Source organism: Corylus avellana, chromosome ca9, assembly GCF_901000735.1.
Source record: "Corylus avellana chromosome ca9, CavTom2PMs-1.0".
NCBI classification, from domain to species: Eukaryota; Viridiplantae; Streptophyta; class Magnoliopsida; order Fagales; family Betulaceae; genus Corylus; species Corylus avellana.
In genome coordinates, this window is record NC_081549.1 from 2180665 (window position 1) to 2196602 (window position 15938).

At 35.6% G+C, this 15938-nt stretch overlaps 2 protein-coding genes across 2 annotated transcripts; both read left to right on the plus strand.

Moving 5' to 3' along the window:
• Nucleotides 1-489: 489 nt before the first annotated feature.
• LOC132192283 (probable purple acid phosphatase 20) lies at nt 490-6412 on the plus strand. The gene is given in 6 exon segments (XM_059607567.1): nt 490-570; nt 572-667; nt 3760-4054; nt 4736-5310; nt 5596-5684; nt 6075-6412. Coding segments are annotated over 6 exon segments (1311 nt in total). The 5' UTR covers nt 490-504; the 3' UTR covers nt 6265-6412.
• A 586-nt stretch (nt 6413-6998) lies between these two features.
• LOC132161774 (uncharacterized) lies at nt 6999-9733 on the plus strand. The gene is made up of 2 exons (XM_059571956.1): nt 6999-7249; nt 9435-9733. The coding sequence occupies exons 1-2, from the start codon at nt 7058-7060 to the stop codon at nt 9609-9611; spliced, it is 369 nt and encodes a 122-aa protein (XP_059427939.1). The 5' UTR covers nt 6999-7057; the 3' UTR covers nt 9612-9733.
• The last annotated feature ends 6205 nt before the right edge of the window (nt 9734-15938 follow it).

A 15938-nucleotide genomic window follows, 5' to 3' on the forward strand; every position in this document is an offset into this window, starting at 1 on the left:
CTCCGAGTAGATTACCAAATTAATCTTTCATCGATATTCTTACTAACTCTAAAACTATATATATATATATATTAATTAACGTTCTCTTGTGACTATTAGAAAATGTTTTCCTTGCTCTATCTTTTCTTTGTTTTTTTGTCCCTGTCCTATGTTGCAAACAAATGTTATGTCTCTTAAAATATTTTATCATTTTTGTAATAACATTTTCCCATTGATAATCATGAATATAAAGAATCATATGTAAATTATAATTAAGGAAAAAAAGGAATGATGTTCCAAATGATTGAATATTCTTTGCACCGGCGTCAGATGAAGCCACGAGATTTGTCTAAAACGTCGATGCATTTGGCCCGTGGCCCTGTTTTGTTTGTAAAGGAGACAAATGAGGAAGATATTTTTCTCTCCCATAAAACGAAAAATTAATAAAGGAAAAAACAAAAACTGTAAAATTCAGTTGAATATCCGTTGACATGCGACTATGCGAGGATATTCCAATCTGTCACAATGGCCGCGCGTGGGCTGGGGCTGTTCCTCGCATCCACAGGCATGGCCTTCAATGGATTACTGGGGCAGTACTAATCTTTACACGTACAGTCCACCGCCGCCCCTTCCGACGACCTTCTTTAATCACCCGTCGGAAAATCTTAGCTCTGCTTCTCCTCAACAGGTATCAAATTATTATCTTCATTACGTGGTCTGGTTGGTTTGAATCTGTCACTGCAAATTAATTAGGAAATAATTATACGTTTAGATTGTGGCCCATTGTTTGAGTTCAAGGAGATAATAGCAACTTCTTTTCAAAAACAGAAACATAAAAAAAGAGATAATAGCAACTAGGAGCGGGCAAAACCCGCAGTACCGGCCCGATCCACCCCGTAGACTTAGTTGGGTTAGGTTCAGGACCACGCGGTTTGATGAGGCCATTTTGAATATTGTAGTTTTATTTTTCCATCTCCTTAGCTTTTAATTAAATATTGAAGAATGCCTTTAATATGGTTTGATTCCCTTAGGCTGTAATATTGTATTATGATTGTGTGCAATTAAGGGTATTACAATTTTTATTAAGCTGTTTGAATTTTACATAAATTTTGATAGCTTAAGAAAGGGCAGGGTTGTTAGGCAACCGAGTTGAACGGCCAACACTTGAAGCTATTTGGAATGGATAGGTCCAACAACCATATTCTTAAATTGCCTCATGCCCCATTTCTATGAAATTCAAACAATCTAATTCTAAGAATCTATTGGTGGCCTCTTGTCATAGAAATTATATAGTTACATTGATGTGGAGCAAGTTATTGGTGTTAGAATATATGAAAAATATATAATATTTTTCGCATATTTCATAATTAGGTTGATATTGAAATATTCTCTATTTATAAGTTGATTGTAATCAAATATTGGGATTCTAATTAAACTAATGAGATTTGATTACTGTAATTGTATTTAGACATTACCTTATAAATAGGGACTTTTGTATTGTAAACAAATCAAGTTAATGAGCACAATGTAGCTCTTAAGGGTATTCTGAGTGGTGGACGTAGGTGTCTAACATCGAACTACCTGTAAAATTCTTTGTGTCGTTTTCTATATTGCTTATGCTTATAATTTCAACATGGTATCAAAGCCACTTTCTTGTGGCTTTCAACTTCCTTGACATTTTTCGGCATTCACTCCAGTGATCCCTCTATTTCAATCGTCCAAGCGCTATCACGCTCTCCGCCTACACCTTCAGTCTCTTCCATGCTTTCAGTGCAGCATAATTTGGAAAAGCAATCCCAGAATCAAGCTTGCAAGGCACATGTCTGCTGATCTGGGAAAGACTCATCACCACCGTTAACCGCACGCACTGCTAGAAGCTGCTACGGTGTTGCCCACGCACTACCGCCTTCTTTCGATAAGCCAGGTTGCCGGACCGTTCCATATATTAGCCGCCGATCATCCCATATCCTCCAAGAATGCCGCCATATCCTCTCTGACGCGCCCCCACGTGTTGCCCATAGTTTCGGTCGTTTCGCCACTGCCACTCTGCCCTAGGCCGCCACAGTGGTCCGTTCACTTCGATCAGGTTGCCATACGACAAATCTACTTCCCACAACTCCAGAACTGGCAAGAACACCTCCATCTAGCGCCACACGCGCCCCACGCTCCCTTCACAGATGCGCCCGTCAGATTCGCCCGCTCAGGCGCCGCTAGCCCTTTCGCGCGTGCACCACATGCGCCTGGGTCTTCAGACTGCCACGTCAACCCTAATGCCACGCCATCATAGTGACACATCATCACATCTGCCACGACAGCATATCTGCCACGTCAGCACCATTGCCATGCATTCTTGCGTTGGCTGTTGACTTCTGTTAGAGTCGATTGTTGACTTTTTAGTTGACTTCCAGAGTTGACTAGATGTTTTCCACCCAATTTTTTGTCATAATTTCAAATTTATGATATGTTTTTGCTTTTGACATCTCTATATGGCACAAAATGAGATTCTTCAAAAAAAAAAAAAAAAGGTCAGAGTGATCACATTATGCGCACCACGCGCCGGTCAGATTCGGTGCACCGATCTGATAACTGCCTAAGTGGGCTCATTTTCTTTTGGATTTTGGCTCGTTGTCGGTCCCTTTTGGAGTTTGGCCCGTTGTCGACCCTTTTGACTCTGCATTCACCAGCCACCTGCCTAGCCACCCACCAGCCTCTATCTCCTCTGACAGCCTCCACCATCTACGGCTTGTTCCCGGCCTCCGCCACTGCCATCATCATTGTTTCGGATTTCAAACTCAAGGTTCTAGAAGATTCCACTTTGAGTTTGAGGGGAGATGTTAGAATATATGAAAAAATATATAATGTTTTCCGTATATTTCATAATTAGGTTGATATTGAAATATTATCGATTTATGGATTGATTGTAATCAAATATTGAGATTGTAATCAAATCAAGGGGATTTGATTACTATAATTATATTTAGACATTACCCTATAAATAGAAACATTTGTATTATAGACAAATCAAGTTAATGAGCACAATGTAGCCCTTAGGGGTATTCTGAGTGGTGGACGTTGTGGGTGTTTAACACCAAACCCCCCGTAAAGGCCTTTGTGTCATTTTCTATATTGCTTCAGCTTATAATTTTATTTTCATGGATCAACTTAATATTAAGTGTTACCTCAAATTATTTTGTGTAATTCAATAATGGGCATTTCCGTATTAGGTAAGTCACTACAACTATATTAGATAAGTCAATAAAATTATATTAGGCAAGTTAATAATTGGACATTGTCCTAATATCTAATGGCCGGGAGCCTCTTTAAGCTTGCATTGTACTCATGAAAGCAGACTTTGATGAAACAAAATTATGAAAAATTGATTTTTTCTCCCATTCTCATTCTCATTCTTTTCTCCCCTCTTCTATCTCTTTCTCTTCCCAATTTCTTTTCTCTTCTTTCTCTTTCCCTAGTTTTTTTTCTCAATTTATAGCTTCTGTCTTCTTTCTATAGCGTCTTTCTCCTGTCCTTACTCTAATTTCTCTGTGTGTTTTTGTATTATGTTTGTCCCTATCATATACCAGGGCCCAAGAGCACTATAACTTGGGCCGTGTTGAATTTAGTAATTCAACCTGATGCCCAACCTGACGGTAAGTGGTTTGGGCTGCTAGGACGGGTTGGGTTGTAAAGGAAATTAATCCTCCTCACATCTTTTTTTTTTTTTTTTTTTTTTTAGTGAATTTTTTTTTTTGATAGGTTAAAATAATATATTTGTTAGTGCAGGTGCATATATCTTCAGTTGGCGAAGATAAAATGAGGATTTCATGGATTACCACTGACAGCCCAACGCCGGCCACAGTAGATTATGGTACATCTCCTGGGGTATACAACTTTTCTGCAACTGGGAGTACCTCTTCATACAATTACATGTTGTACATCTCCGGCGACATTCATGAGGTTTTAATTGGTCCGTTGACGCCCGATTCAGTATATTACTACCGTTGTGGCTCAAATCCCTCCCGTGAGTTCAGTTTCAAAACCCCGCCAGCTCAGTTCCCGATCAAATTTGCTGTTGCCGGTATGCAAAAGCTGATTATACATTGTTTGCAATTTTATACGGTGAAATAACACATTTTTCACCATTTTATATGGTGAAATAACACAATTTTATATGTGAAATAACACATTTTTCCTATTGAGAAATGGTAAACATTTCAAATTTTTGTTCAAAAAATTAGTTCCTAAATGAAGTTGGTGACACATTTTTCAAAATAATAAATCTCATGAGATAGTGACACATTATTTGAGAACAAACTTTTGGAAAAAAAAATTTGGAATGTGTAGCACTTCTCTTTGCTATTATTTGTATGATATCCAACTCATTCGAGAAATTAACCTCTATTAAACTGTCATATGTCTTTAAAATATGTAATTCGTGAATTTTTTGCAATGCATCAAGTATGGAGGACCGTTTGAAGGCCCATATGCATGTCTTATTTGATATGAGAGTGGCAATTCATATTCTAGCTATATCGAAATATGAGTATAACATTAACCTTAAACATGTCAGACCATTTAACCTTAATTAACTTATTAATTTTGTGTTGGGTTCGTAAATCGGGTAAAAAATTGTCAGCTCTAAATGTCGCGATATGAGTATAAAAGTTATATAAGTCAATTCTAACTTGACATAATTAATTAAATAAATCAGACATTTTAAATCTAACCCATTAATTTTGTCCGAAACCGCATGATGCAGGTGATCTTGGACAGACTGGGTGGACCAACTCAACCCTCCAACACATAGCAGAATCGAACTACGACATGTTGCTGCTGCCAGGAGACTTATCATATGCAGATGTCTACCAGCCTTTATGGGATTCATTCGGCAGGCTCGTCGAGCCACAGGCAAGCCAGCGGCCATGGATGGTGACGCAAGGCAACCACGAGGTTGAGAAGCTCCCTGTATTCCACTCCAAACCCTTCACAGCCTACAACGCAAGATGGCACATGCCATATGAAGAGAGTGGGTCGGGCTCGAACCTCTACTACTCTTTCAATGCAGCCGGGGTCCACGTCATCATGCTGGGCTCGTACACGGATTTTGGTCCTGGTTCGCCGCAGTATCAGTGGTTGCAGGCAGACTTGGGGAAGATCGATCGGAAAACGACTCCGTGGACAGTAGTGCTTATTCATGCGCCATGGTATAATTCTAATACTGCTCATCAGGGGGAGAAAGAGTCCGTTGATATGAAGACTGCCATGGAAGAGGTGCTTTACCGAGCTCGCGTGGATGTTGTTTTTGCCGGACATATTCATGCCTATGAGCGATTTGTAAGTTATCTTTTATTACAATCTCTTTGGTTCTTTGGTTCAATTTTATGAGAAGCGTTAAAAGTCGATTCTTAAATGATGTGTCAGATTTATTATTTTGAAAAATGTGTCACAAATTCATAGGACGGTGTTACTTCATTTGAGAACTAATCTAATGATGTTTCATTTGAGAACTAATCTAATGATGTTTAGCATTTCTTCAATTTTATTGCTCTAGCTCTTTAATGTTGATTCGTTGACACGTTTCCATTTTCCATTGGTGCTTATTATAACTGTCTCTCTCAGACTCGCGTTTATAATGGGAAGGCTGACAATTGTGGTCCTGTGCATATCACCATTGGGGATGGTGGGAACCGTGAAGGCCTTGCCAGCAAGTAAGATCTTTCATATCTTCAATTTCATGCATTTTTTTTTCTTTTTCGTTTCAATAAAGGGGGAAAACAGGCTGCAAGAAAACGTTCTTAATTCGAATGAAAGAAAAAAATGAAAATCAAATTGAAAATGCTTTCAAACACAAGACGATGAGAAGCACGGAAAAAACTCTAATCTAAATAGATAAGAGGTGTTGATGGTAAGAATGATGATAAGAGTATTCCCTTCAATAAGAAGAAATTAAGTCGCACCCACAAAAATCCCTTTAATATAATGCTTATCGTTACGCTCGTTTTAAGCATAATGATTTTTTAAAAGTTTAAGCCGGTAGAAAATAACAGAGTTAACGCTCTTCCCTTAATAAGAGTGAATTTAATAATTTGTGGTTGCAGCTATATAAACCCAAAGCCCGATATATCCATTGTGAGGGAGGCGAGCTTCGGGCATGGGCAGTTGGAGATGGTGAATGAAACCCATGCGTTTTGGTCATGGAACAGAAATGATGACGATGAGGCAATTATTAGTGACTCCATCTGGTTGAGAAGCCTATCGTCTGACCCTGCTTGTGAAATGCAAAAGTAGATTGGGAATGTTACAATATATTTTGATTTTATACTGTTTTTAGTATGGGTCAATTTATGTTTTCTTGTATAACTCAATTTAGATTTATTTGTACATATATAAGAGCATAATATAGTCTTAGAGGGGTTATTCAGAGCGGTGAACGTATGTGTATAACATTAATTCACTAGTAATTATGTATTCTTTTTCTCTCCCTTACTTCCGCTATTATTTATATATTTTATTTTATTTTTCACTAACTTAAACATAATATTATCAGAGATTCATCATATTTTAACAGTCGAACAAATGTGTTTGTTATGTTTCTTCAAAAAAGATAAAAACAAGGATATCATGGCCTAAACCGATTACAGTATGTAGAATTGTTATGAATACTAAATTTTTTATTAAAAAATGGGTATTAAAATGATGTGGAGTTTTTTCCTTAGAGATGATAAAAACAATTAATTAAAAGAAATACTATAGTTACTACTTTTTCATTTTGGTACTTGGTAAAAAAAATTAATATCCATAGCTTTTCTCATGAGCTAGAGTAATTTTAAATTACCACGATGATTCTATTTACTATGAATCAAACAGAAATGGTAGAAAAAAAAAATTCAAAATGATTACCTTTTTTCCTAAACGACTTGCAACATAGCCTCAAGTAAAGGACAAGGAGTTAGTCCACACGGAAGGACCAGAAACCGTTTAGCCTAAAACGCAGCGTCTTCGCAAGCGAACTTATCATCCCGAGAACCCTGTGCGTGTGGGAGGAGGGTGTGAGTGAATCGGTGAGACTGAGAGCGAGAAAATGCAGGCCGTTCGAGCTGGTATCCGAGCTCTTGGATCATCATCATCATTAGCGCCAATGATCAAAGGAGCTAGGGTTTTCTCCCAATCAGCACCGTTGGCGTATTCTCCTTCGGCTTTCCTGGAAAAGCAGGAAGTCACTTTCCGTGTTCTCGATCTTCTCAGATCCACTCCTTTCATCGATCCCGCCAAGGTAATCTCTCTCTCCCGCACACACAAATATTAATTCTAACTTTTTTTTTTTTGGGTTCTGATTTGTTCTGTTTGGTCAAAGGGAAAAGAAGCGTGATTTTGTTTTGTTTTGAAGGACTTTCAAATTGGTGTTTTTTATGTGATTTGTGTTGGAAATCTTAGGGTCTGGTTGATTGTTAAGAATGTGTACGAAATTAGTAACGAATTGATATGCATATCTAGCCAAAATAAATAAAATGCAATCTTTCAAATCTTTGTTTTTTGTTTTGGGAGAGAGTGATTTTGGGTCTTGCCTGATTTTACTTTGTTCTTTTCAATTAATGCTCGTAGCTTCCAATGTATGTGTGACTCCCAGCATATATCTATCAAATGGTTTCTTTTGATGATATTCTTACTCTCAATTATGGATGAGAGATACCAACTCGCTACAAAAGCTTAATGTTACGGGCTTAGGCTCAACAATTCATCTTTTTGAAGCATAAAAATGATGTATTTGTCACCTTTAGGCAGTGGAAGGGAAAATTCTATTAGTTAAAGGTGGATTATAATGATGGTGAAAAACCCTCAAATTCTAATCCAAATGCATATAAACCTGTGTCTCTCACGGGTACAAATAGCACACCACAAGAGGATTTCTCATTGGTGTTAATTCTTCTTGTTGCTGTTCGGTAAATAGAGAGTTTGTGTGTGCCTCCAAAGAAAACATGAGTCAACTCTATATAGCCCCCCGACATTGGTTAGAGTGCGTTTGGTCCTGTGATTTTGCAGGCCAAAAAAATCGCAGAAGTATCCTGTTTGTGAGTGCGTTTAAAAAAACGCATGATTTTAAGGGCCAACCCGCATACCAAATGCTTGGCTACGTTTTTAAAAATCGTGAAATTGCTATTTTTTTTTCAAACAGCACGTTTTGAAATACTAAACCAAAGGAACTAGTCCTTTCATTTCACCATTCGCCAAACCGCATAACAAATGCTTGGCTGCGTTTTTAAAAATCGTGAAATCGCTATTTTTTTTTCAAACAGCACATTTTGAAACACTAAACCAAAGGAACTAGTCCTTTCATTTCACCATTCTGATTTCTGAAGGCAATCTTTGAATGCTATATTTGTGTTTATGGGTGCAATGGAGAATACCCTTGTGGAAGTATAGGTTCCAGTCCTTCTTGCTGCAAAATGGGTGGAGATCCATTATATAGATTTTTCGTTGAAACTTGCTCTCCATTATTCGACTGGCCATATGAAAGTTCATACTTAGTAAATCAGAAAATTAAATAGTAGACTATAATGGTCACCGTGTGTATTTCTATTTGAAATATGAGAGCTACTTGCTGTATAAAAACCTCAAAGCTTCGTTGTGAAAAGCAAGAGTCATTGTGCTCCCACACCCACTTTTTCTTCTAATGATTCCCCAAGGACTCGAATACTTCTAGTTTGGAGTTCAAATTGCACCTGATAAACAAGGTTTATTTTCATAACTGTATGAAATTGAACATCAGTATAAAGTGTTGGCCATAGCATATTCTTTTCTGCTTCTTCCTGTATCTTATTACAATAATATTACTTTTTATAAAGTTTATAGGGTTAATAACTTTTTTGGTACCTGGGTTTTGAGGTTTTTTAATTTTCCTCCCTAGGTTTTAAAACATGATAAAACTAGTACCTCAGATTTTGAAAAAGACCGAATCACCACTTCCAGTTTGAAAAATTTTATGGGGGTGGCCGAACGACAACCCTCAGATTTTGGAAAAGACCGAATCACCACCTCCCGGGGGTGGCTTGGTCACCCCCATAGAATTTTTCAAACCAGAGGTGGTGATTCGGTCTTTTCCAAAATCTGAGCTACTAGTTTTGTCATGTTTTAAAACCTAGGGGGGAAAATTAAAAAACTTCAAAACCCAGGTACCAAAAAAGTTATTAACCCAAGTTTCTAACCAAAAGAATGGATGGTGCCATGAGATATTAGAAATGAGTAACAGCTAATCAGCATCACAATTTAGCATATTTTTGTAGCATTTTCTGTTTCGTTCTGTGTTATTAGGACTTCCCCCTTCCTCCCACCATTTCTGTTTTTTTTTTTTTTTGCCAGGTCATTTGGATCTTGTAGTCTTACGTAATTTCAGAATTCTCCCTTTCATTTTCACTGCTTCTCTTCTCACATTTGGTTTTATTCGTATATCCCTTGTACAGGTGACTCAAACAGCAAGTTTTAAGGATGACCTGCAACTGGATATATTGGACAATAATCAAGTTATAATAGCTGCGGAAGAAGAATTTGCAGTTGATATCCCGGAAAATGAAGCCAACAAGATTTCAACCACAGCTCATCTCATTGACTACCTTACAGCCCATCCACAAGCCAAATGAGATTCTCTTTAGTTGCCAGGTGAAATCACAAATGTCTTTATGTTAACACTTGACTATCAATGAGGTGTCCATCGATAGTTTGTAATCATTTTCCTTTGGTAATTAAAGACGTGTTTGCCACATTTTTATGCCTCCTTAAATCTGAGCACCTTGCTTTTGGATTCATAATGATGTTTTTAAAAGTCAAATATGGTGATGCTGTTGTTTATGAAACTGTAGTTGTGATGTGAACTTAGAGTTCTCAAATGAGTGAATAAACTGTGGTTCTTTGTGGTGGATAAGGTACAAAAAGTGGTATACTGGTTCCTAGTGGATTGTGAGTGAAGCAGTCTTCGGGTAAAAAGGATATATGCACCTTTCTTTTTCTTCCTTTTTCAACATTAATGATAACTTTTTTTTTTTTTTTTTTTATAAGAATATTAATGATAACATGTTGCAACCTGGAAATGGATGTTATATCAAGCAGGACTAACCCGCCATGTTAATACTATAGGATAGTCGTAGAATAAAAATGTTGGTTCTAGCATTACTCTTTATTTAATAAGGTTGAGTGGTTATTTTAAGACTAGTTGTTAATTATTTTAGAGTTAGAATTAGTTTTATTAATATTATTTTAAGATTACAGTTATCATCGGTTGGGTGTTATCTATCTCATCTTATTATAAGTCTATTTAAAGACCGAAGAGTGTTAATCAAATTATCTAAAAAATTATTGAAATTCGAGCAAAAAAAAAAAACAGTTTCCTGTAGATATAGTATGCTTAATTAACCCAATAGGGTAGTTTTTTCTTCTATTAAACAAAGATTTACAAGGAACATGAAGAACAAAAGGATATGAGTACACCATCCCTAGTGCAAGTAGACGATTGGACCTTGGAAGAACAAAAGATAACCTATAATTTCAACAAATGTATTGATGATTATGATCCATATACCTTACCCGTGCTCCAAGTAAAGCTACCTTTTTTCGATGAATGGTGGCTATGGACACATCAACTTTAGCATCCATTTTGGACCAAGAGTGTTGATAGTATATTTCAGTTTTTATTACAAGTTAGTATAAATTGTCATGATAGTTCATGTAATACTTATCATATTAGTCGGTCAATAAATGTGAACCGTTATGATAATCTATATAATACTTATAAGGTTAACCATTAAACTGTAAATTGCTAAGTGGCAATATTTTTATAAAATATGAACTTTCACATGAATTTGTGAAAAATATTAAATTGCTGCTCGACAGTTCAACGTAAAACCTTACATCCTTGGCCCCCCAAGCTCAAAGTGAACCTAAAAAAAACAAAATATATATGCTTTTGAGAACCTTATGCAGCCTTTATGTCTAAAGTGGTTTTTTAGAAGATACTAATCTAATCCTTTTTTGGATAAATCCACGGGCATAAATAGAGAAGTCATTAAAAATTGCTAGGTAGAAAAAAGGTGGAAAAATCCTGATACCCTATTCTTTTTTCCCTACTATTTGGAAGCAGTCATTTATGAGCAGTTTTTACATGAGCCTTATAAACATATAAAATATTTGAGTACTGCAGCTTTTATTATAATTCTTTACGAGCTCTCTTGATAGTTCATATTTTAGTATCTAAGTGTCATGTTAGTTTGTAAATGTGAATTACATAGAAGTGTTCATAATGCTGAAAACCTAACATCTGACTGCCCTTTATCGGATTTCGACTCACTTTGTTCAGCTTTCTACAATGGACATATTAAATTTGTCAAAAAAAATTTTTTGGCTTTTGGTTAATTCAGCTTTCTACAACAGACATATTAAACTTGTCGGGATATTTTTTTGACTTTTGGTTAAAGTCGAATTAGAAATCGAAATATGCATAACGGCATAAGATTTATGATCACCTTTTGAACCGACATGACCAACAGAAGTTCACGTCTTAGAAGTTGATATAACAAAAGTCATATACACAGTTACATCAGTTTGTAAAAAACTTATATTAACAGCTGTGATACCTTAACGACACTCTTTCTTTTCTTTTTTACTAATTAAAACATTCTACTAGGAAAAGTTGGTAAAGAAACAAACCAGAAGCCCAACACAAGAGTTGAAGATGTGGTTCCATGAGTGCTTTCTACAACGTGTGGTCCCCCTAAAATCACCATTGCAAAGGGTAACTTATCAAAGTTGAAACCCTAAAGATCAAAGCCTAAGTTCACGTGTAGGATTCAAATATTCAATGCACTTACGAACTGTAATAATTGTAGAATTTCATCATTAGCCATGCAGGGGATTGGTATTATGTGAAATCATTAAAATGAGCTCAGAAAAAAGTTGGGAGACTTAAAGGCAAGCAATGTTGATGAGGTCATGCCCATGGGGCTGGTTAAAACATAACCCCAACTCATTGCCTGTGGGTCACGTAAACTATAACCTCTCCCAATAACATCACAACTCACCCATCATCAAAGAAGAGATAAAACTTAGAAAGAAAATATATACTTAAGAAATTTCGACACCGGTCATCATCATCGATTTTCAGTAATTTTGTTGTTTTGATGATTAGTAATTTAAATAGTGAAGATGAAACTGCTTTTAATCGATTTATTTATTTGAATAAGTCTTAAACAAAATAACAAATTATAGAAAATTCAGATCCAAAAATAAATAACTTAAAAGCCAAACACCCACCGACTAAAAAATTTAATAAAAGAAGTCCATTGATTTTGTTCGGTATAGAATAGAAATCTAAAATCTCAAACCTTCAATTCATGGTGTCTTGCATCAATGCTGTCCAATCAAAGTGCACGGGGTCAACCACATAGCTCCCCCACGGGTGATGCAATCATAACCCCCCCATCTCTCCCACATTTTTCTTCGGGTAAATGAAGGATCATTACAACTCTGCATAATTGTAATTATAGGCAACGTGGATGATGATGATAAGTATCAATGAATGCCTGTTATCTGTAGCCATGCAAATCTTTTGAGCACTGTCATACACATTTATGAAAATAAACAACCCTTTTTCCCCCCTTTAAATCATAACCCCAAATTCATTTCTTTTTTTTTTTTCTGTATTAAATTTAAAGAGCCGCTCAAAATTACTGCAAAAGCAAAATGCTTTTTATTTAAGAGGGGTTGAAAAGATTACAACAAGGGGAAGGAAAGCATTATTATTGGAGTTTGCCATCATTGGCTGTTTCAGACTTGATTTATAACCCCTCTCTATACTCATCCACACTTTGAAGCCAATTTACTTCCCTCTTGCACGGTTTTGGCAGACCCCTTTTGCACCCCCTATGTTTGACTCTAGCATACTTTGAACGACGGATGGATTGACCTGCCAGGTGTTGCAAATTTGACATGTATCTTACAAACTTACAACTCAATCAGATGTGGCTCGGGCCGGTTGAATCCCGATCTAATCGGACAGGCAATTAAGAGAGTGAAATTGCAGCCAATCTTAATCCAAACTAAGTGGATGCATGGAGTCCTTATGAGTGAGAAAGATGGTTTAAATGAGATTTCGATCGGGTGCAATAAGACAGTTCATGTGAGAATTTGCCTCGGCTCTACTTAGTTTGGTAGGTGTTTGGACAGTCTTAAAACTGCTTCAACAAATTATGCCTAAATAAAGTTGTAATTTGAGGGAGTGAGTTATAATATGAGGATGTAAATGTAAGCAATGTGGTAGTTTAGAGGGAGAATGTAATTAACCCATTTTTAATATCTCAAGAGAAAAATATTCGAAATTAGTGATCTTAATTTAATTAAAAATATATTTTTTTCTGTTTCCTATTATTATATATATTATTGGATGATCTGTAAAATATAATTTAGACTATAAAAGAAAATATAGAGACCCAACAAAGAAGCTGCCAAGTAGTCAACAAATAACACTCATTTCTTTTATTCATTGTTCAGGTAAAAAGTTAAGCTAAAATTTGAAGAAAACGAACCGTTGAGGCCAATTAGGTAATTTCAGACGGTGCCAGCCCATGGATTGAGAATCCATAATTACATTGGTGGAGGCATAGCCCGAAATGTAGAGTGGTATAAAACGAGCTCCATGAGGGAGGGGTGCCAAATCTAGTTGACGATTTCACCCTTACAAGAAACACCCTTCCAAAACACCACCTGTCAACCATGATGTTTCACGTTAAGCCACTCATAACCCATGAGGGCTCGAGGCTGGCTGGCCCCAACTCTCATCCAAAACACCTTGCCCACTATTTCAAGGTCACCCCTATATTTTGCACACAAAAATTGTTTTTTTTTTTTTTTTTCTACTTATGATACTAGTTTGGCATATAATTATGATTATAATAACGTAAACAAAACACCATCAATGGTCCAAAGAGTGCAAATTATGGGAAGTGAAATGGTCTCTTAGACGAATTCAAATCTTTAGCAATTTGAACTGCTAGAAATTTAGCCCTACCCAAGACCTGTTTGGACATGTGAGTTTTGTAAAAATTCTTTTATATTTGTTACATGGATTGCTAATCCTCTTAGTTTTCTTATAAGGAACAAAACTTATGTCTTGTGTCTTATACTCACAAAATGCAAGTTAAGAATGCCACATCAGTAATTGAGAGTCTCGACTTGTATCCTATGTGCACAAAAACAAGACAAAGCAAAGCCCCATATAACACATCCACAAAAACTTATAAGCCCTTAGGAAGGTAGTTGTACTAAAACAACAATGGCATCACATAATCTTCATTTTTGCATTATTTATGGAACCCTTTTGAAAATGGGCAAATTAATTTGTATATTTTCGTGGGTTTTCAATTTTTATAATCACATCATTTATAGTATTTAATTATTCTAATCAATTACTTCTATTCACTTTATGGAAGATGATATCACTCTTTAATTGTACCCTCGTGTATCCAATTATTTTTGTGTTATTAAATATTCTTGATAATAATTTTAACAAAAAGTAATCAATTAGACAAGTAAATGTAAACACATGGATAATTTTTGGAACAACATATCTTCGAATTCTATCTTAGACATGATTAACCCTATACATAGATGTAATCTTTGACATGACTTTATGCTTGGATGCAACTGTTGACAAAAATGGCAGACACGAATGTGCCATGCAGCCAAAAATGACAAAGTTTGTCTTCTTCATGTCCAAAACCGCCATTTTCAACAAAAGAAACATTACGGCAGAAAATGATTATTACCAACAGTTCCCAACACAAGAAATTAGAAAACTGAAATTATTATTATTTTTTAAAATTACTCTTAAAACACAGTTTTAAGTTTTTTTTTTTTTTTTTTTTAAGTAAAAAAGTTAAAAAAAAAAAAAGAAAAAAAAAAGAGAGAGTTTTTTTTAAGCTTTTTGACTGAACGGATCCATTTTTGCTTAGCAGGAATTTTTTATGTGCTAAAAGTAAATTTTAAGAGTTTTTACCCAATTCCAAATAAGCTCAAAGGGTTCTTCTGGGTTTAAAACGTGATTTATATATATATATATATAAATGCTAATTATTTAGTGAGATTACAGTTAGGCTGTCACAAAATCGTAATTTAAGTTTTAAAATTATGTGTTTTTAAAGATACACTTATTTATTTGCGATTTGAAAATGTAATTTTTTTTTTTTTAAACTTCACTTTGATTCCTTAAACTTTCACCCGATTTTACAAACTTTCCATGAACTTTCAATTACTCTCAATTAGAACCATTTCTTTAATTTTAACCGTTAAAAAAAAAAAAAAAATTCAAAATGTCCTTAATTTTAATTTTTTTTTAAAATAAAAAAACGTTTTGGAAGTTGAAATTTTATGCAAAAGTCAGGGGTATAAACATCATGTAATGTTTAAAATCTGACAGTGAGGTCGATATTGAAAGTAATTAAAAGTTTAGGAATCTAAAATGAGAAATTTAAAAGTTCATGAGAGTTTTATTTGGGGGTCAAAGTGAAATTTTTTTTTTATTTTTTATATATATTTTTTAAAAATAATGTAATTTAATTTAAAACTACACAAATAGTACGTAAAATCAGAGTGAAAAAGAAAGAGAGTCTAAATACAGGAGGAGGAGAAGAGGGCATAAATAAAACAAAAGAGTAATTGATGATGAAGAGGGAGGGAAGGGGGAGAGGGGAGAGGAGATGGTGATGATGGTTCGAAGCCAATCCAAACCATCATTGCGAATCTTGGGACGGCCTAGCCCACCATCATTTTAGAAGCCCTAGCCATGAGTCACATAATTGTCCCTCTCATACCCATAATGGTCAGTGGGATGACCAAACTGCCCTCCTCCCTGCAAGAACCCAAAAACCATCATCATTCCCATGACGCCATATCCATCATCATGGAACCAAAAACATTGAAAG

Bases quoted from the DNA above. Each gene is read 5' to 3' on its own strand.
- LOC132161774 (XM_059571956.1), top strand. From the start codon at position 7,058: ATGCAGGCCGTTCGAGCTGGTATCCGAGCTCTTGGATCATCATCATCA. The intron at 7,250-9,434 runs GTAATCTCTCTC...TCCCTTGTACAG, and splicing joins CTTTCATCGATCCCGCCAAG to GTGACTCAAACAGCAAGTTT.